Here is a 24,405-nt window from a genome sequence, read left to right on the forward strand (position 1 = left end):
GGACTTTATAGCAGATCACCTGCTCCTCCAGTAGATTTCAACATTTCTCAGCTGCATTTTCAGCCGGGAGCCATTCCAATAATTTCCAGAAGTGATGGGGAATAGGAAGAGGTAGAGGGGAAGCAGAAGGTTCTTAACAGGAATTTGACACTGAGCCTCAAGGAAGTATCGGAGTTGATGACCACAAGTTTGGCCAAAAGGAGATAGGTTTTAAGGAACATCTTGGAGAGAGAGAGAGAGAGAGAGGTGCAGAGAGGCAATTGCAGAGCTTGCGACCAAGGCAACTGAAGGCACAGCGGCCAAGAGTGATCTGATTAAAATCAGGGATGATCTGGAGGGTAGAATTGGAGAATCGCAGAGACCTTGAGGTGGAAGGAGGTTACAGAGATAGGAAGGGCTAAGGCACATGCAAAGATTTGAAAATAAGAATTTTAAAATGAGTCTCTGCTCAACCGGGCAATGGCGGTCATTGAGCACAGGGGTGATGAGTGAGGGTACACGGTGTGAGTTAGGATATCATAGAATTTACAGTGCAGAAGGAGGCCATTTGGCCCATCGAGTCTGCACCGGCTCTTGGAAAGAGCACCGTACCCCCTACCCAAGGTCAACGCCTCCACCCTATCCCCATAACTCAGTAACCCCATCCACACTAAGGGAAATTTTGGACACTAAGGGCAATTTTATCATGGCCAATCCACCTAACCTGCACATCTTTGGACTGTGGGAGGAAACTGTGTTTCCCACAGACCCACAAGGAATTCTTCCGCCTACTCTGTGATGATTGGCTTCTCTCTCCCACCTGCCACAATCACAGACCTTCCCTCCCCCAAAATAGCCCCCACTCACAGTACAAAGCCTTGCGTCCTCACCGATGATCTCTCGCTTTAACCATACGCCACCCACTCCTCACCACCGAACATAAGCCCTGATTACTGACCATCCCCCACCCTTCTGCTTGCTAGGGAACATCCCAAAGGTGTTCAGACACGGCCTCCTGCTGCTACTTTTTAACACTCACTAGCTGAGGTCCTGCCATTTAATCCAACAGCATCTCCACAGTCCCAGCCTCAATGCATCCTCCTCCTCCTCCTCCTCCTCCCCCTCCCCCTCCTCCTCCTCCCCCTCCTCCTCCCCCTCCTCCTCCTCCTCCTCCTCCCCCTCCCCCTCCCCCTCCTCCTCCTCCCCCTCCCCCTCCCCCTCCTCCTCCTCCCCCTCCCCCTCCTCCTCCCCCTCCCCCTCCTCCCCCTCCTCCTCCCCCTCCTCCTCCTCCTATGCACCCACCTGACCTCCATGTCAACACTGGGGTGCAAGTATCAGGAACTTAACTGGATGGCGGATTAAGTCAAGTGGTCAGCCAAACACAATGCCAGACGAGCGGGAGTTGCTGTGTTCACAAATATTTAGCTATCTGGTATGCAGTCCATAGAACAACAGCATCTTACACCACAGGAGGAGGTCATTCGGCCTATCAGTCCTGTGCTAGCTCTTTGAATGAACTATCCAATTAGTCCCGCTCCCTTGCCCTTCCCCAAGGCCCGGCAATATTCTTTCGTTTTGAGTATTTATCCAATCACCTGTTGTAAAATACCTTTGAATCTGCTTTTTCCCTCCATTCAGACTGCACTTTCCAGACCGCAGCAATTTTACAGAAGGTGACAAACGGTCCCTCCCACCCGCCATTTTTCAAGGATGGTGGTCCGGCTTCAAAGCTTAACTTACAAAGAGTAAAACGGCCGTGAAAAAAACAAAGCCTTATTCACAATTTAAACAAAAGAAAATGCTGCCATTACTTCGGTTTACCTTTATAGTTGCTTTTTCTTTCTTTGTGTTCCTAATTGTGGCGTTGTGATTGACTTCGAGCTTGGTGGGCTTGAAATGTTCCAGCCTCATTTTCATGGTGCGTTGGAAAATCTCTTTATCTTGTTTCTCGTCTTCACTGCGCACCAGCTTATGGCGGCTGTAGTTGATCTTGTACTTGAAAAAGAAACCATTGGGTCACTGAATATAGTGTGGGGATTATAGTTACTGGATAAATAATCCAGGAACCCGGACTAATCCTCCGGAGACACGAGTCCAACTCCCACCTTGGCAGCTAGGGAAATTTAAATTCAATTAATTAATTAATCTAGAATTCAAATACTCATCTCATTAATAATGATGACAAATAACCAGATTATCACAAAAACCCAGCTGATTCACTAATTCCTTTCAGGGGAAAAAACTGCCACCCTTACCCACTCTTGTCTCCATGTGGCTCACAGCAAAGTGGTTGACCCTTGACTCGTAACTACAAGAATAAAACTGGCATCAACCTAGTCACTAGGAAATGACAAAGGCGCAACCTGCTTAATCCTCCTCACTAACAGATGGGCAATGGGAGAACTGTCACAAAAAATAGCTAGACAACAGCCTAACATGGGCCACTGAATACAATGCCCACACTTCTTCATTATCAATCGTATGTATGTCGTATCACACCAGAGATGGCAGCACAGTGGTATGTCATCAGGAGTAAGTACATTGGGAGCTTCCAACATTGACTTTGCACCCCATGAGGTTTCCTGACATCATGTCAACCATGGATAACAAAACCTCTTGCTGAATGATAATAGTAATCTTGTCAGAAGTAGGCTTACATTAACACTGCAATTAAATTACAGTGAAAAGCCCCTAGTCGCTATATTCCAATGCCTGTTCGGGTACACAGAGGGAGAATTCAGAATGCCCAAATTACCTGACAGCGTGTCTTTCCGGACTTGTGGGAGGAACTGGAGCACCCGGAGGAAACCCACGCAGACATGGGGAGAACGTGCAGACTCCACACAGACAGTGACCCAAGCCGGGAATCGAACCTGGGACCCTGGAGCTGTGAAGCAACAGTGCTACACACTGTGCTACTGTGCCCAAATACCACCTACCACTCAATTTTAGCTGAGGAAACAGTACTCCTCCATGTTGAACATCAATTGGACGAAGCACTGAAGGTAGAAAGTGTTCTGAGATTGGGTCCTTTCTGTCTTGGACTCTATGCATGGAACTTGGTCCTTTGACAGATTATAGGCATAGTCTGGTATCTGCGTCACACTTTGTTTTATTAGTAGTACATCTAAACATGCTACCCTTAGGCTTGATTCCACCCTCTTTCAATTGAGAGTCTAAACTCACAAGTTCCTCGCCAAGTCACACAGCTTCGTGATGTGGAACTATACCACCGTTCCTTCAATGTCACTGGGTAAAATTCCTAAACTGCTTTCCTAACAGCACTGTGGGTGTACCCACATGACATAGACTGCAATGGTTAAGAAGGGGCTGATGCACTATCAATTACGACGAGACGAGAGTAGAGGGTAATCTAGGCTTTATTAAGCAGAGATGTGTTGCCTCCGGCAGCTACTACCAGAATGGGATCAGTTCGGTGTGCACACACATTTATACTCCGCCTACTGGGCGGAGCCAGCAGGCAGAGATCTACCCCCATACCTGTAGTACAGGAGCCTACTGTATTACCTCTATTATACAATCAGTGGTGACTACCACATTCACCTCCTGTTAAAAAAAGAGTCCAGTGGGGGTGGTGGTAATTTAAAGTTTACAGTCTGGTGAAAATTTACAAATTCAGCCAGTCACATGTCTTGATCTTCCGCTGTGAGCGCCTCAGTCCCAGTGGTAATGCGGGTGCCGATTTGGTTGCCTGCTGGCTCCGGGAGCGTGCTGTCCTCATCTTCATCCCTGGGTGGAACCAGTGGGAGGACGGATCGTCCTGGGGGCTGTCGTGAGATGCACTGGGGGAAGGATGGGTGGCACCGGGGCAATCGGAGGGGAGGGTGTTGCCTTGTTATGCTCTAGGAGTAGCATAAGCAGCTTCCTTATGGTGCACTTGACAAAGGAAGGTTCAGACGTGGAGATAACTTCAACATGTTTATTAAACAATTTACACTTCTATTACTCGGGTTCGACACTACTGTTAATCCTTCTATAGCTACCCAGACTGACTAACCAGTCTGCTACAAGCCACGTGTGATATTGTGATATTGAATCAACCCTGTGTCTGTACTCACTGACTGTCTCCACTAGAAAGAGGCAGATCATGTGTGTGGTGTCCTTTATATATGGGTTGGTGTAATGCCCTGAATTTTAGAGTTAGACTTTGGAGGTTGCATTGGAGGTCCAGGCCGAGTAACAGGGCAGCGCAGAGGTTGGGGTGGACGTAGAGTCGGAAGTTGTTGAACTCTACGCCCTGGACAGTGAGGATGGCGATGCAGTACCCCCACATTTTCACAAATGGGATCCGGAGGCCAGGGAGATTCATTGGGTCACGGGATGTACCGCGAGGGAGCAGCGCCTTACCGTCGAGGGGTGGATGAAGCTTTCCGTGCTCCCAGAGTCAAGAAGGCAGGATGTCTTGTGCCCATCGACTTTCACCATCGTCGTCGCAGTTGTGAGTTTGTGCGGCCGGGACTGGTCTAGCGTGATGAAAGCGAGCTGCGGCTGGTGTTGGTAGGCCCCGGGCTGGTCGGCGAAGGTGGCAGGCGATGAACGGCCAGATGAAGTCCCCGACGAGCAGGGGTCCTGAGGCGCCGTACAAAATGGTGCCGAAGATGGCAGCGCCCACAGGGCGCACATGGCGGGTGGTGTTAAAGATGGCGGTGCCCACGGGCCGCAGGTGGTCTACTGGGAGGAAGATGGCGGCACCCACAGGCCGCACGTGTTCTGCTGAGAAGATGGCGGCGCCCACGGGCTGCACGTGGTCTGCGGGGACAAAGATGACGGTGCCCACGGGTCGCACGTGGGGGGGGTGCAGGAACACTGGGCCTCAGTACAGCAGCGATCGACCGGGCCTAGCACACAGCAGCGAAATGTCCCTTCTTTTCACAGGCCTTGCAGGTTGCATTCTGCGCCGGGCAGCGCTGTCAGGGGTGCTTTGTCTGCCCGCAGAAATAGCACTTAGGCCTCCTGGGATTGGCTGGCTGCCGCACGGCGCAGGCTTGGGGTTGGCTGGGGGCGGCCGCTGGTGGGGCCCACGATGTCCATGAGGGCGCCGTGCGATCGGGGGCATATGCCGTGCGGTCGGGGGCGTATGACTGTACGTTACGGGAGGTTACCGTTAGCAAGTTCACGAGTTGCCTGGTCGCCGCGAGGTCGAGCGCACCCCCTTCTCATAGGCGCTGGCAGATGTACGCCGACTCCCATGCTCGTAACAAAAGCATTCCTGATTAAGAGTTCTGTATGTTCAGCGGCTGAAACTGCCTGGCAATCGCAGTTCCTTGCCAGGGTGTGCAGGGCACGCCAGAAATCGTCTAATGACTCACCGGGGAGTTGCTGCCTCATGGACAGGAGGTGCCTGACGCAGAGTTTGTTGATCGGCCGGATATAGTGTCTTTTCAGAAGCTCCATAGCTTCAGGATAAGTGGGTGCATCCCGAATAAGGGGAAAGATCTCAGAGCTTACCCGTGAGTACAGGATCTGAAGCTTCTGTGCGTCCGAGGGCTGTTCAGTCACTGATCCGAGGTAGGTTTTGAAGCAAGCTAGCCTGTGGTCGAAGGCCAACGTGGCGTTGGCTGCTTGAGGGTGCAGCTGCAGGCAATCTGGCTTGATGCGTAGTTCCATCGCTGTAATATCTCTGCTTAATAAATTGATGCACTATCAATTACGATGAGACAAGAGTAGAGGATAATCGAGGCTTTATTAAACAGAGATGTGTGGCTTCCTGTAGCTACTCCCAGAATGGGAGCAGCTCGGTGTGCACAAACATTTATACTCCGCCTACTGGTCGGAGCCAGCAGGCAGAGATCTACCCACGTACCTGTAGTACAGGAGCCTTACTGTATTACCTCTATTGTACAATCAGTGGTGACTACCACAGGGGCCTCACTGCCACTTTCTCATGAGCAATTAGGCAATCAATGCCCGCCTCAAAAAATGAATAGGGGCGTCATGGTGACACATTCGTTAGCACTGTTGCCTCACAGCACAACGGAGCCAGGTTCAATTCAGCCTTGGGTGACTGTCTGTATAAGTTTGCACGTTCTCCCCTTGTCTGCGTGGGATTCCTCCGGGTGGTCCAGTTTCCTCCCACAGTCCAAGAATATGCAGGTTAGGTGGATTGCACATGTTAAAATTGTCCCTAGTGTCCATAGATGTTCAGGTTAGTTGGGGTTGCGGAGATATAATGAGGGAGTGGACCCAAGTGGGATGTTTTCTCACAGGGTCAGTGCAGACTCAATGGACCGAATGGCCACCTTCTGCACTTGTAGGGATTCTATCGAATAAAAAAAAAGAATAGAAAAGGGGATCAGGAGATGCAGAGCAAAGATGGTAAATGGCATTGAATGGTAGGACAGGCATAGACCATAGGTTGTAGGAGCAGAAGTAGGCCATTCAGCCCATCGAGACCTCTCCATCATTCAATGAGGTCAAGACTGATCTGATATGATAATCCTGAACTCAACTTTCCCATCTTATTGCCATAGCCCTCGATTCTCTTACTGCTTAAAATCTGTCTATCACAGCCTTGAACAGACTTCATGGCCTGAAGGTTTGAATGGCTTCGTACTGATTCTAATGTTCTTCAGAAAGAAGGAACCTGTCCAAGGTGATGAAGCAAACAAAAGGTACGTTAGAGAACAACAGCAAATTTCAATTAACAAATGGATTGTACAATTTTGTTATGCAGAAGGGAGTTCTACTTAAGACAAATAGTAGATTTCTAGTGCTGAAGTTTGATGCGGTTTTAAAAAATACCGCTTTGGGACATGTTTGGTTTTCAGATTTATGGATGAAGATACTTGACCTGTACTAGGGTGTACTTGTTTCACTGTAGCAAGGAGCCTTTCACCCTTAAATTATAGAACCTATATCCCATATTTAGAACCAATATCCCATTTTTAATCTATTGACTGTATTTGGAAGCAAAATTATCTTTTGTGGATGTCCAGTAATTACTGGAGAGGGTACAGAAGAAGTTTACCAGGATGTTGCCTGGTATGGAAGGCATTAGCTATGAGAAGAGGATAAACTCCGTTTGTTCTCACTGGAACGGAGGGGTCACCTGATAGAAATCTACAAAATTGAGAGGCATGGATAGAGTGGATAGTCAGAAGCGTTTTCCCAGGGTAGAAGAGTCAATTACTAGGGGACATAGGTTTAAGGTGTGAGGGGCAAAGTTTAGAGGAGAGGGGAGGGGGTGGGTGGATGGAGGGTGTTTTTTTAAGAGGATAGTGGCTGCCCAGAGCTCCCTGCCTGAGGTGGTGGAAGCAAGTACGATAGTCACATTAAATACATGAATAGGATGGGAATAGAGGTTTCGGTCCCCGAAGTGTAGAAGACATTTTATTAGACGGGTAGCATAGTTGGCGCAGGCCTGGAGGGCTGAAGGCCCTGATCCTGTGCTGTATTTTTCTGTGTTCACAAAATTTACCATTCAGGAGGAAAGCGAAAGGGTGATCCATGCAATGAAGAATGAAGGTTTCGTCGGTAAGAACTATGGCCGATGTAACAAAAATCCTTTTATACGCTGAACACCTTGTGTGGTTTAGTGATTCTGCTCTGCATTGAATTTAATTCTTCAACACAGAATTATATTTCTTGGAGGTTTTAAGTGGGATCAGTTCCTCTGGGGTTTTCCTCCTGTGGGAATTGTCCTTCCTCCCATGACTGCACATGTACTATGTAGAGGGACTGGAAAATATCTCCTGCTCATGATTATGCAGAAAAAGTTAACATTTTCAGACCATTTACATGTATGTAGTGATGGGAGGAAAGATATGGTTGTCACTTGAGGGAACCCCAGCGGGGCTGGTGCTGTTGAAACTTCTCGGCAATCTGATCGTGTTGAAGAATTCAATTCAATAGCGGAGTTGCTAAACCATATATGGTGATGTTCTTTGCATTGACCACAGTTCTTGTGCTGAAACCCATTCTTCATTTCCTGAATCATCCTGTATTGCCTTGAATGCCCATCTCTAGTTGCCCTTCAGAAGCTGGTAAGCTTTATTGTGATTACAGGAGAATACAGCACAGATTTAAAGGTAAACGTTTACTCAATATGTCACTATTTTAAAAGTGCGAAATAGGATTTAACCCCGTGTCTGCGTGGGTTTCCTCCCACAGCCCAAAAATGTGCAGGTTAGGTGGATTGCCCATTGCTCATGTTAAATTGCCCATAGAGTCGAAAAAGGTTAGGTGGAGTACATTATTTATGGGGATAGGGTGGAAGTGTGGGCCTAAGTAGGGTGCTCTCCCAATGGCTAGCGCAGACTCGATGGGCCGAATGACTTCCTCTGTAAATTCTATGATTAATTCCTCAAGCTGTTTGTGCGAAGGCCTCTTGTGTTAGTGAAGCAAATGTATCCCAAAACTAGTACCGAATTTTGCAGGATAAAATGTGGGGGTGGTGGCAAAAATGCAATTCTTTGCTAATAATTGTGCAATGAATGTTAAGTTCTGTATTGTCTAGGTGCTCGGGGAGCCCAGCGAACCATGCCCTGGTTCTGGGCATGCCCAGCACTGGGGGAATTTTGGAAGGGAGTAGCAAGTACGGTGTCGAGGGTGGTAGGATCCAAGGTCAATCCAGGCTGGGGACTCGCAATATTTGGGGTTGCAGTGGAGCCGGGAGTGCAGGAAGCGAAAGAGGCCGGTGTTCTGGCCTTTGCGTCCCTAGTAGCCCAGCGGAGGATCTTGCTTCAATGGAAGGATGAGAGGCCCCCAAGCGTGGAGGCCTGGATCAATGATATGGCGGGGTTTATCAAATTAGAGAGGGTGGAATTTGCCCTGAGGGGATCAGTACAGGGGTTTTTCAGGCAGTGGCAGCCTTTCCTCGACTTTCTGGCTCAACGATAAGGAACTAGGTCAGCAGCCCCGGGGGGTGGGGGTTCGTTTCTGTGGGTTGGGTTGAAGGGACGTGTATATGTGTTCTTTGTTTATGACGGGCATTAATCTATTTCTTATTTTTTGTATTTACCGGGGGGGGTTGCTCTTTTTTGTTTTCTCAGTTGTTAATATTTTCTGTTGATATTTTGTAAAAATCTGAACAAAAATTATTTTTTTTTAAAAGTTCTGTATTGTGCTTAATGAATCAGTGTAACCTTTGAAAAGTGATCTTTTCAAAGTTGCTTTTTAACTCCGATTCTGGTCGATTGGTTGTATAAGTAATATTGTTGCAATAAGGATCCTGGTCGCATCAATGGCAGGGGTTGGCTTGTGAAACAAGTGAATACAAAGTGGTCTAAAATTGTGTGGTGCAAGCATCGGCACAATGACTGCATGCTCTGAGCAGATTCTACCTTTGCCTAGTTAATTTGGTTGTTTTTTTTCTCTCAATGGTCTTGTGACAATTTGTTTCCTGCTGTCCAGCTACCCCTTTGCAGTTTATCTGAGTCTATGGATGTGGGGACCAGTGATATTGGAAATACCCAGCTCAAACAAGCAGGTGGATTTTGTATTCATTTGAGGCCAGGGGCATCCTGCATAATATATGCTGATGGCAGTCCGGAAATGCAGGACATAATTTGTAAAATGCAGCCTTGAGCTTTGCTAAGGAATCCGCTGTGGTAGTTAATCTTAAGAACACCAGTAAATTAAAGGACCCCTACAGATAGGGTGGCCAGGCCTTGCTCAGAGAGATATTTAATGCTTGCAGGAGGTTCCTGTCCTAGAGGAATGAGAATGGCAGACTCACTGGCACCACATCTGAACGTCTGGCTGATTATACCAGTAGTTGCCTCTGTTACTGTTGTGCTTTTGGTGGCTCCGTCTGAAATTATAGAAGGGGCCATATACTTGTGGACATGGAGCCTTTTTTTGTCCCTCTCTGGCATGCGAAGTTTCAACAGTGTTGGCAAAACCTTTCCAGCCTCAGGTTCACCTCCAAGATGTTGGGGCAGCACGGTAGCCTTGTGGATAGCACAATTGCTTCACAGCTTCATGGTTCCAGGTTCGATTCCGGCTTGGGCCACTGTCTGTGTGGAGTCTGCACATCCTCCCCCGTGTGTGCATGGGTTTCCTCCGGGTGCTCCGGTTTCCTCCCACAGTCCAAAGACGTGCCGGTTAGGTGGATTGGCCATGATAAATTGCCCTTAGTGTCCAAAATTGCCCTTTGTGTTGGGTGGGGTTACTGGGTTATAGGGATAATGTGGAGGTGTTGAACTTGGGTAGGGTGCTCTTTCCAAGAGCCGGTGCAGACACGATGGGCCGAATGGCCTCCTTCTGCACTGTAAATTCTATTACATCTATGTTCAGAATGTGATGCAGTCGATGGGAATAAAGTGCAGCATATTAGACAGATTGCTTTGTAACAGGTCTTGGGTTTCATTGGTTGAATGGGGTTGGCCAGGAAAAGGTCCATAGCTAAGCATCGAAATACACCATTGCTGAAATTCTGATGTATGATGCAGAGCAGTTGCTCTGAGTGACCCTTGACCTGGAATAGTAAGTTCATGACTACTTGCTCCCTTATTTTCCTGTTGAGCAAAATCGTTCCACTTGAATGGAACAGACTACTATATATTTCGATCTTGTACCAACTGAAACCTTTCTCCGTGTATTGTTTGACTACTTTCAGATATTCGGGTAAATTAAAGGAGTTCAGTTTAATGTGGTGTACCTGAAAAAGAATATTAAATGTCTTGGGAAACAAGCGGAATAGTGACCTTGGACTGGGTGGTTTGTACAGACTTGATGGACTGAATGGCACTCTAGGCATTGAACTGTTGTTGAATCCACCACTGTAGAAAGTGAGTACAATGTGCTTTTGCTGCAAGAACACATGCTGCCTGGTAGCCTTAGGCCAGGTATACCTTGTGTTTTCTGCAACATTACCTCTTAAATTTGGTTCCAACTCCTCGAGATGCTTTAGTATTAACCAATAGGACACAGAGGGCCTCCTTTCTCCAATTGCCTGGTGTATTGCCACCTCTATACTGGCAGTACTAGGATTCTCTGTCATGTATCACGACACAAAGGCTGGTGGAATTGCGGATAGCGATGAGGACTGTCAGAGGATACAGCAGGATTTAGATCGTTTGGAGACTTGGGCGGCGAGATGGCCGATGGAGTTTAATCCAGACAAATGTGAGGTAATGCATTTTGGAAGGTCTAATGCAGATAGGGAATATACAGTGAATGGTAGAACTCTAAAGAGTATTGAAAGTCAGAGAGATCTAGGTGTACAGGTCCACAGGTCACTGAAAGGGGCAAAACAGGTGGAGACGGTAGTCAAGAAGGCACACGGCATGCTTGCCTTCATTGGCCGGGGCATTGAGGATAAGAATTGGCAAGTCATGTTGCAGCTGTATAGAACATTAGTTAGACCACACTTGGAGTATAGTGTTCAATTCTGGTCGCCGCACTACCAGAAGAAGGTGGAGGCTTTAGAGAGGGTGCAGAAGAGATTTACTAGGATGCTGCCTGGTATGGAGGGCATTAGCTATGAGGAGCGGTTGAATAAACTCGGTTTGCTCTCATTGGAACGACAGAGGTTGAGGGGCGACCTGATAGAGGTCTACAAAACCATGAGGGGCATAGACAGTGGATAGTAAGAGGCTTTTTCCAGGGTAGAAGGGTCAATTACTAGGGGGCATAGGTTTAAGGTGCGAGGGGCAAGGTTTAGAGGAGATGTACGAGGCAAGTTTTTTTACACAGGGTAATGGATGCCTGGAACTCGCTGCCGGAGGAGGTGGTGGAAGCAGGGATGATAGTGACATTTAAGGGGCATCTTGACACATACATGAATAGGATGGGAATAGAGGGATACGGACCCAGGAAGTGTAGAAGATTTTAGTTTAGACGGGCAGCAAGGACGGCGCAGACTTGGAGGACCGAAGGGCCTGTTCCTGTGCTGTACTTTTCTTTGTTCTTTGCTCTACGTTTAAGTTAAGGTCTGGATTGAGCGAGGCATACTGCTTGGGGCAGGGGTTCAGCATGAACACTAATGGATGGAGAATATTGACTTGGACTTGTCTCATCTCCATCATTTCCAGTCAACCCTCACTCTCTGGATACACATCCATTGATGAAGTGCTGGAATACCAGCTGAGGCCAACTTTCCAGCAGTGAGAGAGTCGATAGCTGCAACTGTAGGGGGACAAAGGAGCTGACAAGCATGATTTCAGCTCAGGCTCTAACAAACCAATTCAAAAACATAGAACGATGGGCATCACACCACAAAGCAAGACCATCCTGCCCCTAGAGCCTAAGAGGCGGCACGGTAGCACAGTGGTGAGCAGTGTTGCTTCACAGCTCCAGGGTCCCAGGTTCGATTCCCAGCTTGGGTGACTGTGCGGAGTTTGCACTTCCCCCCCCCCCCCCCCCCCCCCCCCCCATATGTCTGCGTGGGCTTCCTCCGGGTGCTCTTGTTTCCTCCAACTGTCCAAAGATGTGCAGGTTAGGTGGATTGGCCATGATAAGTTGCCCTTCATGTCCAAAAAGGTTGGTGGGTTTACTGGATTATGGGGATAGGGTGGAAGTGTGATCTTAAGTAGGGTCTCTTTCCAAGGGCTGGTGCAGACTGGATGGGCCCAGTGGCCTCCTTCTGCACTGTAGATTCTATGATTCTATGAACCTAACCTGGAACGAACTACTCTCATCCCAGGTCCTTATCATTCATCGGACCATCATATTCTTTTCTGTGGATCATCATAGGGCGGGTTAGGGTGCAGCCATCTAAGATGGCCACCTGCAAAGGACCATGGGAATTATGGCCAACCCAGGACTCAGACAGATACAGAGCCAATGTGTATCTGAAACACAGGTAACCAGGCCTGATCGAAACCCCCGCTCATTTGCATTTTAATAGCCCATTTTCCCAGGACAATAGAAGTCCAATCAAGCAACCGGTACAGCCACAGACTGATTGGTGCCACTCCCTTTACTCAGATAGCCCAACTGCCAAGTTCAATGACCGCTAAGGACCCGTCCAGCTTCCAAGGCACCCGCCCCTTTATTGGCCAAAATTGAAGACAGTGATCAGAGCCCTGTCGAACTATTGGTTCCAAGGTTAAGGACCGCCCCAAAGAGCGCGAAATCCCAGCCTGTGTTCTGTCTCTTTTGGATCCGGCCTGTGCCAAACCAATTGAAGCAGGAACAACCAGCCAAGTTCAAGACCAACAATCGCTACCCGACGGATGAGCCCAGCAGAGACAGAGCCGCTTTCTTCGAACCAGCCAAGTGAAATCCAGATAAAGGCCTTATCCATTTGCACAGTGCCGGTCGTCCTGAAGTTAAGTATAGGTTATTGTAGCTGATAGGTATAGTTTAACTCGTAGTAGATATTGTGTTTGCATGTCGAGGTAACTCTTGTGTATGTAAATAAACCATCGTTTGAACTAACTAACTGGTTGTCTGGTCATTTGATCGATATAAGGGAAGGCTTGTGGTTCACCAACATTATCATTAATATTAGCAACAGTATTGGCGACGCTGTTGGGATCGAAACGGGCAACAAGGGTAGTGTCTATTTGCTTATCTTAATTCCAGCGAGGCGAACCAGCACCATCCTCTGGAATGAGTTAATGTGTTCAGATCAAACTTTAATTAAATAAGAAAATGATTTTTAAAAAATTTACTGCAAAAATTAAAAATTCCACAGTTCGCTCATAAAAATTACATTTCTTGCCTGTTTGTACCGAAGAGCCAGCTTTACCTCTCTGAGCTTGTGAGGTCGCATCCGCCCCACTTGTTCTCTGGAACATTCCAGATCCCGGGCAGAAAATGCTAATATATGTAAATAGAGTGATTAATATTTACTCGGAGACAGTACTTTGCTTTTATTCAGCAACAGCTAGAACAACTGGATGTCAGGTGACGATAGCTGGTGCTTTGGTATTTATCAGACCGACACCTGGGTTTTAAATTGAATTAAAAAACAAAAATGCACAACTTAGAATTCTGAACACCTCCCAAATCCAGAAGGGAAGATGCACAAACAGCCCGAATGGGCCACATAAGTTTCCTTACCCGTTGCCTGGGTTTGTATAAATGTTGCTGTAACATGTGGTGAGTGACTATTTCCTCTCGATCCTTCGGGCTCTTTGCTCTGTTCTCAGTCGCTTGCATATCCAGGCACACCTCACTGGCATTTTCACACCTAGGAAAATAAATATGTTTTGTCATAACGTGTCAGACTTGGCCTCATTAGCAGCAATCTCACCTTGGAGTCAAAAGGTTGTAGGTTAGGTCCTATTTCAGTGACCTGAGTATAAAGTCCAGGCAAACATTCACAGTGGAGTACTGGGGGAGCACTGCATAATTGGACATGTCACATTTTGGATGAGACATGTAATAACCCTCATGAGACCCACAGAGGGCTCCCCAATTGATCTCCCCGTGCGACTCATGGAATACAACCTCCCCCGCTATTGGCTGGAAGTCCAGCAGCTGGGGCTCTTGGGGATCTCCTTATAAAAGCCGACCCAGCCAGGGACTGGCTAGAACTGTCGTCCCATTTGGGACCTTGCAGCTGTAAGCCACGTTACGGCCTTTACTTTTGTTGTAGAATTGAAGTTCTTTGGGATTTACCTTCTTGGGCCTCCTGAGCTTTTAGAAGACATTAAACAAAGGCCTCACCTATTCTCACAGGTGAAAGTAAAATATTCCATGGCCCCATTTAAAGACGAGCATAGGAGGTCTCCTGATGAATTAGCCAATGTTTATCTCCTAATCGAAGCCACTGAAATAGATTATCCAGTCTTCATCACATTGCTTCAGCTGAAAACTGGCTGCAGTGTTTACTACAATGCTACATTGCAAAAGCACTTCACTGGCTGTAACACAGTTTGGGACATCCCAAGGTCATGAAAGGCATGCAAGTCTTCCTTGAAACGATTTGAAGCTGGTATTCAGGTTTTTCCACGTAGTTCACATTTCAATCTGCAGGGCAGTGTTTCAAGAGGTGTACAGGAATCTGCACTTTCACAATATAGCTCTCCCTGCGCATGCCCGATAGTCAAATACTTTAGGTAATTGGGCCATAACTCTCTTATGGCTGATACTTACAACACTGCAGAGTTAGATGAATCTAGGGCAGTGTAACGAGGGCCGGTGAAGTCAACATTCACATCACTGATCGAGCGCATAAATGCCAAGGACCCCTGCCATTCTCCCTAAAGAATTGAAAAGCCACAAGAGTCAGACATTAACTGTGCAAAAATAGTTCAATGCAGTTTAGCTGCAGACATCTAGAGGAGTGAATTCTGTATAGGGAATACCCCACATAACTAGTGAATTAAAGTAGATGGCAAGTAAAGATATATCTCTCTGATCTGGGTCAGAAGGTTAAGCCGCTCTCCAGAGACTTGAACTATATGAGTCTACTTTTGATCACAATTGTGACCAGGACTGATTAATGGTATGATCAACGATTCCAATGCATTCCAAGCTGCTGCAATAACCCCAGACCAACAAGAAGACTGGCTGCCTACGATGATTTGTAGTTATTGTTCCTTTAAGGTCAACACTGCAGAGTAAGGGTCACCTGGCTTGGGAGACGAACTGGGACACAGAGTGGGTAAATTACCCCAGGGGGTGGAGTCCTCTCCTAGGCAGAAAGCATATAGAGAATTAGGTGCAACCGTGCTAGCTGCTATACTTCTGTACAGTTTTTCTTAATAAAAAATACCCTTTGTGTTTCTAATGAAGTCCCTGAAAGTGCATAATTACATCTGGCGACGAGGATAAAATCATCATGCCACTGCCTCTGGTCCAACACCTGTGAGTATCCTGTTTTAATCTAAGTCTGGAAAAAAAATACTCACCTGAATGTCTCTCTTTGGGCGAAGAGATCCATTTGCGATATTGAGATATCGCCAGACCCTGAGTAATGTAGAATCAGAAAAGATGGACAGGTACAAATTGGGTGAGCAATGGAGAGAACATCGCAAGACCCCTGGGTCAGAATCCACAAGAAGGGTGAGCGAAATGCAGAAACATATCTCCATTTACATAGTAGACTAGGAGGCAGTCCAGGAGGCTCAGTGTGTTGGAGAGGCTGAGAGACTGATGCAGAACAAGCCTGAATTGACCAGTCCAATCAAAGGTTTAGAAATATATAAAGAAAAAAAATCAAGAGAAAATAACCCTGTGAAGCAAGAGCTGTGGCTTTAAGTCTTATTTTAATGGAACTCAAGTTTAAAAAGAGAGTTACTGCAAAGTTTATTTTAAAGAAGAGGACGCAGAAAGCAGGCTTTAAGTGAAAAAAAAATGTTCCAAGGAGCTACTCCCAGAGCGCGGGAATATCAAGAGGCTGAAACTGACAAGCTCCATGGCAACAATCCCTGCAAGTGATGGACTTCAAACAGACAAGTTATGAAGTTGTTTAAAGAGAAGTCCTCAACCTTTGAAAAAAAAGGTTAAACCAGTTTAAACACAACTGCCCCATCGGACCGAGTGCAAGTGAAATTGACACAAAGTAAAAACAGCACATCAAAAAGAAGAAATTAAAGACTCTCCAAACAGCCAGGAGAAATAAAAAAACTAAAAGGACTTACCATTAGTAAAAGTGAAGTTTTAAACTTTCAGGAAAGAACCGTCAAGTTTTCACCAAAACTTCAAAAGTGCCAGAAAAACACAGAGAGAGAAAGCCAGCAGCTGTTAACAGCTCAGTGAAAATTGGAGAAGACCACAGATAGGGGGAAACTCAAAAAAGGTCCATAAGCATTGACGATCTCCAGGAAGAGGCATCAGAAAACCTTGTGGTAATAAAATACCTTCAGAAAAAAGCAATGGAAGACTGCAAAGAGTAGGCGACAATATCTTAAAGTTGAGGCAATGAAATATCTCAGAAAGTGGGAAAAAGAAGACCCCGGAAAAAGGGCAATGAATAACCTTAGAACGAGGGCAACAAAAGACCCCAGAAGGAGAGCAATGAAAGATCCCACAATAAGGGCAATGAGAGAATTGCAGAATAGAAGCAAGTCAACCCTTGGTCAGAGGGCTGGCCAACAGCAAAACACAAAGAGTTTGGTTTAAGTTCAGATAAGTAGAAATGAAGGTTCTATTTGTGAAATCCAGTAAGAACATGATGGATTCCCATTGGAAGAAACACAGCAATTAAAGGCTTCAAAAGAAACTAGGAACTATTGAACAAAAAGAGGATCGGCAAAAAGAATTGTTATAGCCTGCACGGAACCTAATGGTTGGGGACACAATTCCATTCGGCATCAGCAAGCTTGCGAGATGAAAAGGCTATCGACCGTTCTGAGCGTTGGCATTCCGTGTGCTAGAACCGCTCCGATGTGTTAAGACGAGGCCTCACACTTAAGGAGCTTCGACAGGTTGCAGTGCATTAGCAGTTACTTGGATGATAGTTGTCGCTTAACCTCCTCGAACACCTTCTGGTGCGAGGAGCCCCAGGTCCATTGTTGCCCCTTTTTCAAGAGCTGGTGGAGCGGATTATATTGGGTCTGAATTTGCCGTAATAGTTGACGAGCCCAAGGAAAGAGCGCAGCTCCGTCGGGTGGCGAGGGATGGGGCCTCTACCAGGTAACAGTTGAGGTGGGTCATCTGGTTCACAGTGATTTTATATCCTCCACAGAGACGTACGGAACCATCAGGCTTCACTATCAGGACCATCGGCACAGCTCAATCTGCAAAGTAGACGGGGTGAATGATGCCTAAACGCTCCAGCCGGTCCAGCTTGATCACTTTGGGGCACAGTGTGTACGGCACTGGACGGGGCAGAGATAACGGGACTGAGCGTTCTCATCCATGCTGATCATGGCCACCGGTCTTTTATGGTAGCAAGGCCATTGGCGATGACTCCCGGGAACTTGTCCAGCACTCCTTCCAGCTCGCAAGGATATATACGACATACACACTGCCAATCCAACCGCAGACGACGCAGCCAATAACGGTCGCCGCGACCACCACCAATGGTAAACAAGTCGATTGGTCCCCATAAAACACGGGAACATGGATGGTGCTCTCTCAGTCCAAAGGCTCCCCGGTGTAAGTAGTCAACCTGACTCCCATGTCACAAAGTTCCAACGTCTGGAAGCCCAGTACGGATTGTTCGCAAAGAGCGGCGAGTGTCCATGGGCACGCCAGAAACCCCCTGTCGGGCTCAGTCAGGGCCTGCAAGGCCGCGTGGAATCCGTATCTCCGGAACATGGTCGGGGGGCTATGGGTTCAAATGCTTCTCACCAAGGCGACCAATATCGTGAACGGCAGCGTTTCTGGCCTGTCTGGATAGGTTAGGCTTTTAATCAGCGTGTAGGTCGGACCACCGACGGTGGTCAGCAGTGTAACAGACAGTTGTTCATCACCCGTGATGCAGTTGGTATGAAAAAAAAGTTGCACTCGCTCAACGTGTTGGGCCATTCGTTGGCAACTTACTGATCAGCGCCATCATTCTGCTCGCGGTGGAGGCCTCTCCAAGCCTAGACAGAGTGGGTTGGTGGTGGAAAGCCAAATGACTGCGGCAGCTCCAAACCCATCCTCATCGGCAGTATAGTGGCTGAGAGAAAATACTTCATGGAACGCACGGTAAGCTAGATAAGAACAAGGTTCATTTACACTATACACAATAAGCATAAGTACTATAACTCCTCACTCCGAAGGGACACCGTCCACCTGCACCCAGGTCGTGGTTTATATACTGTGAAACTCCTCCCATAGAACAGTACAGCACAGAACAGGCCCTTCGGCCCTCGATGTTGTGCCGAGCAATGATCACCCTACTCAAACCCACGTATCCACCCTCTACCCGTAACCCAACAACCCCCCCCCCCCCCTTAACCTTAGTCAGGGGGGCAGCTCCACCCCTTCAATTCCATGGTGTTGGATGGGGAATTGGATACAACATAGTGCTTGGCCCCTGAGGGGGTCATAACACCATCAAGAAATGTTTTCAAACCTGTAAGCACCAAAGTACCTGATCAACCTTTTATAGATGTAACATATGTTTCAGTGGAAACAAGTAGTAATGAACTGTCTGTGCCAGAAGGGGTACCAGTTATTGCTGTTCCTCTTAATGTCCATCCTGTGGAAGCATCCCAGACTACAGAATTACGCCACTCTTTAAGAAACAGGAAACCCTCAAGATTCAATTCATAATTTCCCAACACATGTCCACAATGTTAGGTTAGAAGTTAGGACTGAGTAATTAGTTATTGAAGATTGAATAAAGAAGTTAAAGGGAGGGGATGATTTGTGGTGATTGTCCCTTTGAGGGCAACACAGCCGAGTAAGGGTCACCTGCTTGGGGACCAATTAGGATGCAGAGTAGGTAAATCGGCCCAAGGCAGAAGATAGGCAAAGAATTACGTGCAGCCCCACTGTACTGTTATGCAGTTTTTCTTATGAAAAAATACCTTTTGTGTTTCTAATGAAGTCTCTGAAAGTGCATCATTGCACTGTCGCAAGCATGGTCTATGGTGCAGTCATGATTTTCTGTGATCTGACAACAGCAAAATTGCTGAATTTGTCCAATTCAGCTAAATCACAATCATTTATAAATGTATTGTTCAAAAGGACCCATCCTGCTGAGAATCTGGTATGACAATCTAAGCAATTAGACAAAGTAGATCAAAGGTATATTTAATTGAACAGGGGACCTGGCAAAATCAGGCACTGCATTTTATTAGTGTTTTACAAGGGACATCTGAGAGGTTTATTTGAACAATGCTATTTTGACGCAAGAATGTGGACGGCACACTGGCTCAGTAGTTACCATTGCTGCCTCACAGCTTCAGGGTCCCGGGTTCAATTCCGGCCTGGGGTGACCGTCTGTGTGGAGTTTGCACTTTCTCCCCAAGCCTGCGTGGGTTTCCTCCACGATAACAAGGAACCCGGACCCCATGAAAGGTCCCGCGAAATCCACATGTAGACATACCCACGGTTGACCTGGCCAATTTCAGGGACGAAAGGAGGCAGCCAGTAGGAGCTTATGATGCTCTTGGCATGCCAGACAACTCCCGGCCCTTTCAATGTCCCTATTGTCCGGCCCACCAGACATCATTGCGGGCACCCAGGTGTCTACTGTGAAGGTCCAGCAGCAGGGATTCCTGACCCTGCAGTGTGATGACCACGTGAGCTCCCCACAAAATGACATTGTGCTCGACACTTTATTCCGAGAACTTCAGGCCAGAAGGCCGGAGAGCTCCAGAAAGGGCCCCCTTTTTTCCACTGCTCGGTAGCATGAGGCAAAGTTTCGCCAGCCCCAGATCCTGCTGCACCCATGCACGCACCCGAATAGCCGTCAGTGGCAACATATCCATAAACTTGGGAGTCGCAACCACATCATCTGCCACTGGTGGGGATGGGCACTTATTGGCAATGTGTGCGGCTGAGGGCGTCGGCATGGTATGCATGGCGGCTGAGGGTGGCACGGCAGCACTGTGGTTAGCAATGTTGCTTCACGGCAGCAGGGACCCGTTTCCGATTCCCGGATTGGGTCACTGTCTGTGCTGAGTTTGCACGTTCTCTCCGTGTCTGCATGGGTTTCCTCCGGGTGCTCCAGTTTCCTCCCACAAGTCCCGAAAGACGTGCTGTTAGGTGAATTGGGCATTCTGAATTCTCCCTCTGTGCACCCGAAAAGGCGCTGGTGTGGCGAGGAGGTGAGTTTCATGGTAACTTCATAGCAGTGTTAACGTAAGCCTACTTGTGACAATAATAAAGATTATTATGGGCAATCTGCATGCCCGGGGGGTGTTGAAACTAATATTCTTAAATGCCGGGCATAAGCACACAATGCTGAATTCTAGCAGATGCAATGGTGCAATTCCCTTACCCTCCCTGAATAAGGCTGAGCTGTAGCTTGTGGACTGTCACTATGGAGAAATGTCACCCATAAGCATACTGGTGTAACATTTTGATACCAAAATTTACCGCCAAGCCCTTCTTCTCGACTTGAGCATAACATCACTCTGCATTCACCAGGATCCTTGAAACAAAAGCAATGGAGCGTACCATGCCGTCATCCGTACCGTGGGCCAGCACCACTTCAATGCAGTAGGGAGAGGCATCACATGTCAAGATTAGAGGTCAAGCCCGATCATAGTGCGTGAGGAGCTGTGGACCACAGATGCGTTTTTACTTCAGCAAACGCTTTGTCCTGTGAAGCGCCCCAGAATCATTCCAGGTCGTTTCTCAATAATACGTGGAGTCAGTGGCGTGCAGAGGGGGGGGCCGACGGTGCGCTGGCCCCGGGCATCGATTAGATGGGGGCAGCAGCGTGAAGAGAACGGAGCACGCACCGCGGTCGGCCAGAGCGCTCCTGCGCACCGCGGGCGGCCGGAGCGCGCCTGCGCACCGCGGGCGGCCGGAGCGCGCCTGCGCACCGCGGGCGGCCGGAGCGCGCCTGCGCACCGCGGTCGGCCGGAGCGCGCCTGCGCGCCTGGTGAACAAAAAGGGCGCGAAATCTCCCGAATCAACGGCAATCAATGCCACCATGGGTGAGTTTTATTTATTCTTTATCTTTATCTTTTGATCCATTTTTAAACTCTTCTCTGCACCCTCTCTATAGTTGTCAATTTACTAAACTGTCGTGCCCAGAATTTGACATTTGGGCCAGGGGCACCCATTTGGGACAGAACCAGTATTTTATAAAGATTCATCATGGCCTCTTAACTTTTGCCCTCTTACCCTTTATACTTAAAGCCCAGGGTCCTATAAATGGGAGATTCTCAGAGACAGGGGCAGCACGGTAGCATGGCGGTTAGCATAAATGCTTCACAGCTCCAGGGTCCCAGGTTCGGTTCCCGGCTGGGTCACTGTCTGTGCGGAGTCTGCACGTCCTCCCCGTGTGTGTGTGGGTTTCCTCCGGGTGCTCCGGTTTCCTCCCACAGTCCAAAGATGTGCGGGTTAGGTGGATTGGCCATGCTAAATTGCCCGTAGTGTCCTAAAAAAGTAAGGTTAAGGGGGGGGGGGGGCTGTTGGGTTACGGGTATAGGGTGGATACGTGGGTTTGAGTAGGGTGATCATTGCTCGGCACAACATCGAGGGCTGAAGGGCCTGTTCTGTGCTGTACTGGTCTATGTTCTATGTTCTACTTAACTGCAAGCTGCTGGAACTCGGATCTTGAACAGAGCTTTATATCTGGATTTGGGGACCCTTTATGCACTGGCATAGTGCACAAACAGGCCCCACATGACCAGGGTTTTGTGAAGAAGAAGGGATCTGGAAATGTGTCGACTGTGAAAATTATATTTGTGGAAATTGGGTGAAGTAATGCCGTTGTTTGATGAGACTTGGTGCTAAAGCTTTAGAGAAATGAAGATGGAATTTGATTTGAAGAAGTTCAACGTTTTGAAGGATATTGTGGCTGAAATGAATGTGATACGTGCTGAATGGGCTGACTGAGAAATGTATGAGATATGTCTTTGTATCTGCTATGTGTAATTTATCGGTCATATTATTGCAATTTTCCTGTTAATTCATGTTTAATTTACGTTGATTTTGGTGTGATTGCTAATATAAAAGTGAAGTTTTGTATATTGGTCTTAGTTGGGTTGTTTGTAGTTTGTTTCCACAAGGGTCATAACAATATTTCCATGACGTTGCTGCTCTTATCCTTCTCCATGGGGGTTGCAGAGGAGGGAGGCACAACTTTCGAGACATAACATCTCACCCATTGCTGCAAAGCAAAATGACTGAAGAAGAGAACAATATCCCTAGAATCCCAGCGCTAAGGGGAAATTGACTAACTCTTACAGCGCAATTTAACCTCAGGCAGCCGTCCTATACCTTAGAGATGACCTAGAGGCAGCTTGGGGCCTGTCGTGAAGGTGAGTGAGTGCCTTTAAATTTGCTTACCTTTCACCGGGAGCAGGGTTTGAGGGAATATCAGGTAAGCTCTTCGTTTCTTTTTCTTCTTGTTTTTTTTTAAATCTAGAGGTGATGTCAGGGAAGGCAGTACAATGCTTCTCCTGCAGAATGTTTGAGGTGAGGGACGCCGTCAGTGTCCCTGCTGATTTCATCTGTGGGAAGTGCACCCAACTCCAGCTCCTCAAAAACCGTGTTAGGGACCTGGAGCTTGAACTGCATGAACTTCGGATCATTCGGGAGGCAGAGGGGGTCATAGATAGGAGCTTCAGGGAAGTAGTTACACCAAAGACTGGAGATAGATGGGTAACTGTAAGAGGGACTGGGAAGAAGCAGTCTGTGCAGGGACCCTAAGCCATGGGGTACGGGCCTCTGGCACGGAGTCTGTCCCTGTTGCTCAGAAGGGAAGGGGGGAAAGGAGTAGAATATTAGTAATTGGGGACTCAATAGTCAGGGGCACAGATAGGAGATTTTGTGGGAGCGAGAGAGACTCACGTTTGGTATGTTGTCTCCCAGGTGCAAGGGTACGTGATGTCTCGGATCGTGTTTTCCGGGTCCTTAAGGGGGAGGGGGAGCAGCCCCAAGTCGTAGTCCACATTGGCACTAACGACATAGGTAGGAAAGGGGACAAGGATGTCAGGCAGGCCTTTAGGGAGCTAGGATGGAAGCTCAGAGCGAGAACAAACAGAGTTGTTATCTCTGGGTTGTTGCCCGTGCCACGTGATAGTGAGATGAGGAATAGGGAGAGAGAGCAATTAAACACGTGGCTACAGGGATGATGCAGGCGGGAGGGATTCAGATTTCTGGATAACTGGGGCTCTTTCTGGGGAAGGTGGGACCTCTATAGACAGGATGGTCTACATCTGAACCTGAGGGGCACCAATATCCTGGGGGGGAGATTTGTTAGTGCTCTTTGGGGGGGTTTAAACTAATTCAGCAGGGGCATGGGAACCTGGATTGTAGTTTTGCGGTACAGGAGATTGAGAGTATAGAGGTCAGGAGCACAGATTTGACTTCGCAGGAGGGTGCCAGTGTTCAGGTAGGTGGTTTGAAGTGTGTCTACTTCAATGCCAGGAGTATACGAAATAAGGTAGGGGAACTGGCAGCATGGGTTGGTACCTGGGACTTTGATGTTGTGGCCATTTCAGAGACATGGATAGAGCAGTGACAGGAATGGTTGTTGCAGGTTCCGGGGTTTAGGTGTTTTAGTAAGCTCAGAGAAGGGGGCAAAAGAGGGGGAGGTGTGGCGCTGCTTGTCAAGGACAGTATTACAGTGGCGGAAAGGATGCTAGATGGGGACTCTTCTTCCGAGGTAATATGGGCTGAGGTTAGAAACAGGAAAGGAGAGGTCACCCTGTTGGGAGTTTTCTATAGGCCACCTAATAGTTCTAGGGATGTAGAGGAAAGGATGGCGAAGATGATTCTGGAAAAGAGCGAAAGTAACAGGGTAGTTGTTATGGGAGACTTTAACTTTCCAAATATTGACTGGAAATGATATAGTTCAAGTACATTAGATGGGTCGTTCTTTGTACAATGTGTGCAGGAGGGTTTCCTGACACAATATGTTGACAGGCCAACAAGAGGCGAGGCCACATTGGATGTGGTTTTGGGTAATGAACCAGGCCAGGTGTTAGATCTGGAGGTAGGTGAGCA

General features: G+C 47.7%; 1 protein-coding gene across 1 annotated transcript in view; it reads right to left on the reverse strand.

Annotated features, from left to right (window-relative positions):
* Nucleotides 1–24,405, reverse strand: part of LOC119965857 (sodium/hydrogen exchanger 3-like) — a 144,084-nt gene that overhangs the window by 7,939 nt on the left and 111,740 nt on the right. Inside the window, exons 11-13 of the mRNA XM_038796782.1 lie at nucleotides 14,989–15,095; nucleotides 13,951–14,080; nucleotides 1,801–1,974 (exon numbers count right to left, since the gene is read on the reverse strand). Of these exons, the coding sequence (XP_038652710.1) occupies nucleotides 1,801–1,974; nucleotides 13,951–14,080; nucleotides 14,989–15,095 (411 nt within the window). The remainder of the gene's footprint in view (nucleotides 1–1,800; nucleotides 1,975–13,950; nucleotides 14,081–14,988; nucleotides 15,096–24,405) is intronic.

This window comes from Scyliorhinus canicula, chromosome 5 (genome assembly GCF_902713615.1).
Source record: "Scyliorhinus canicula chromosome 5, sScyCan1.1, whole genome shotgun sequence".
Lineage (NCBI taxonomy): Eukaryota > Metazoa > Chordata > Chondrichthyes > Carcharhiniformes > Scyliorhinidae > Scyliorhinus > Scyliorhinus canicula.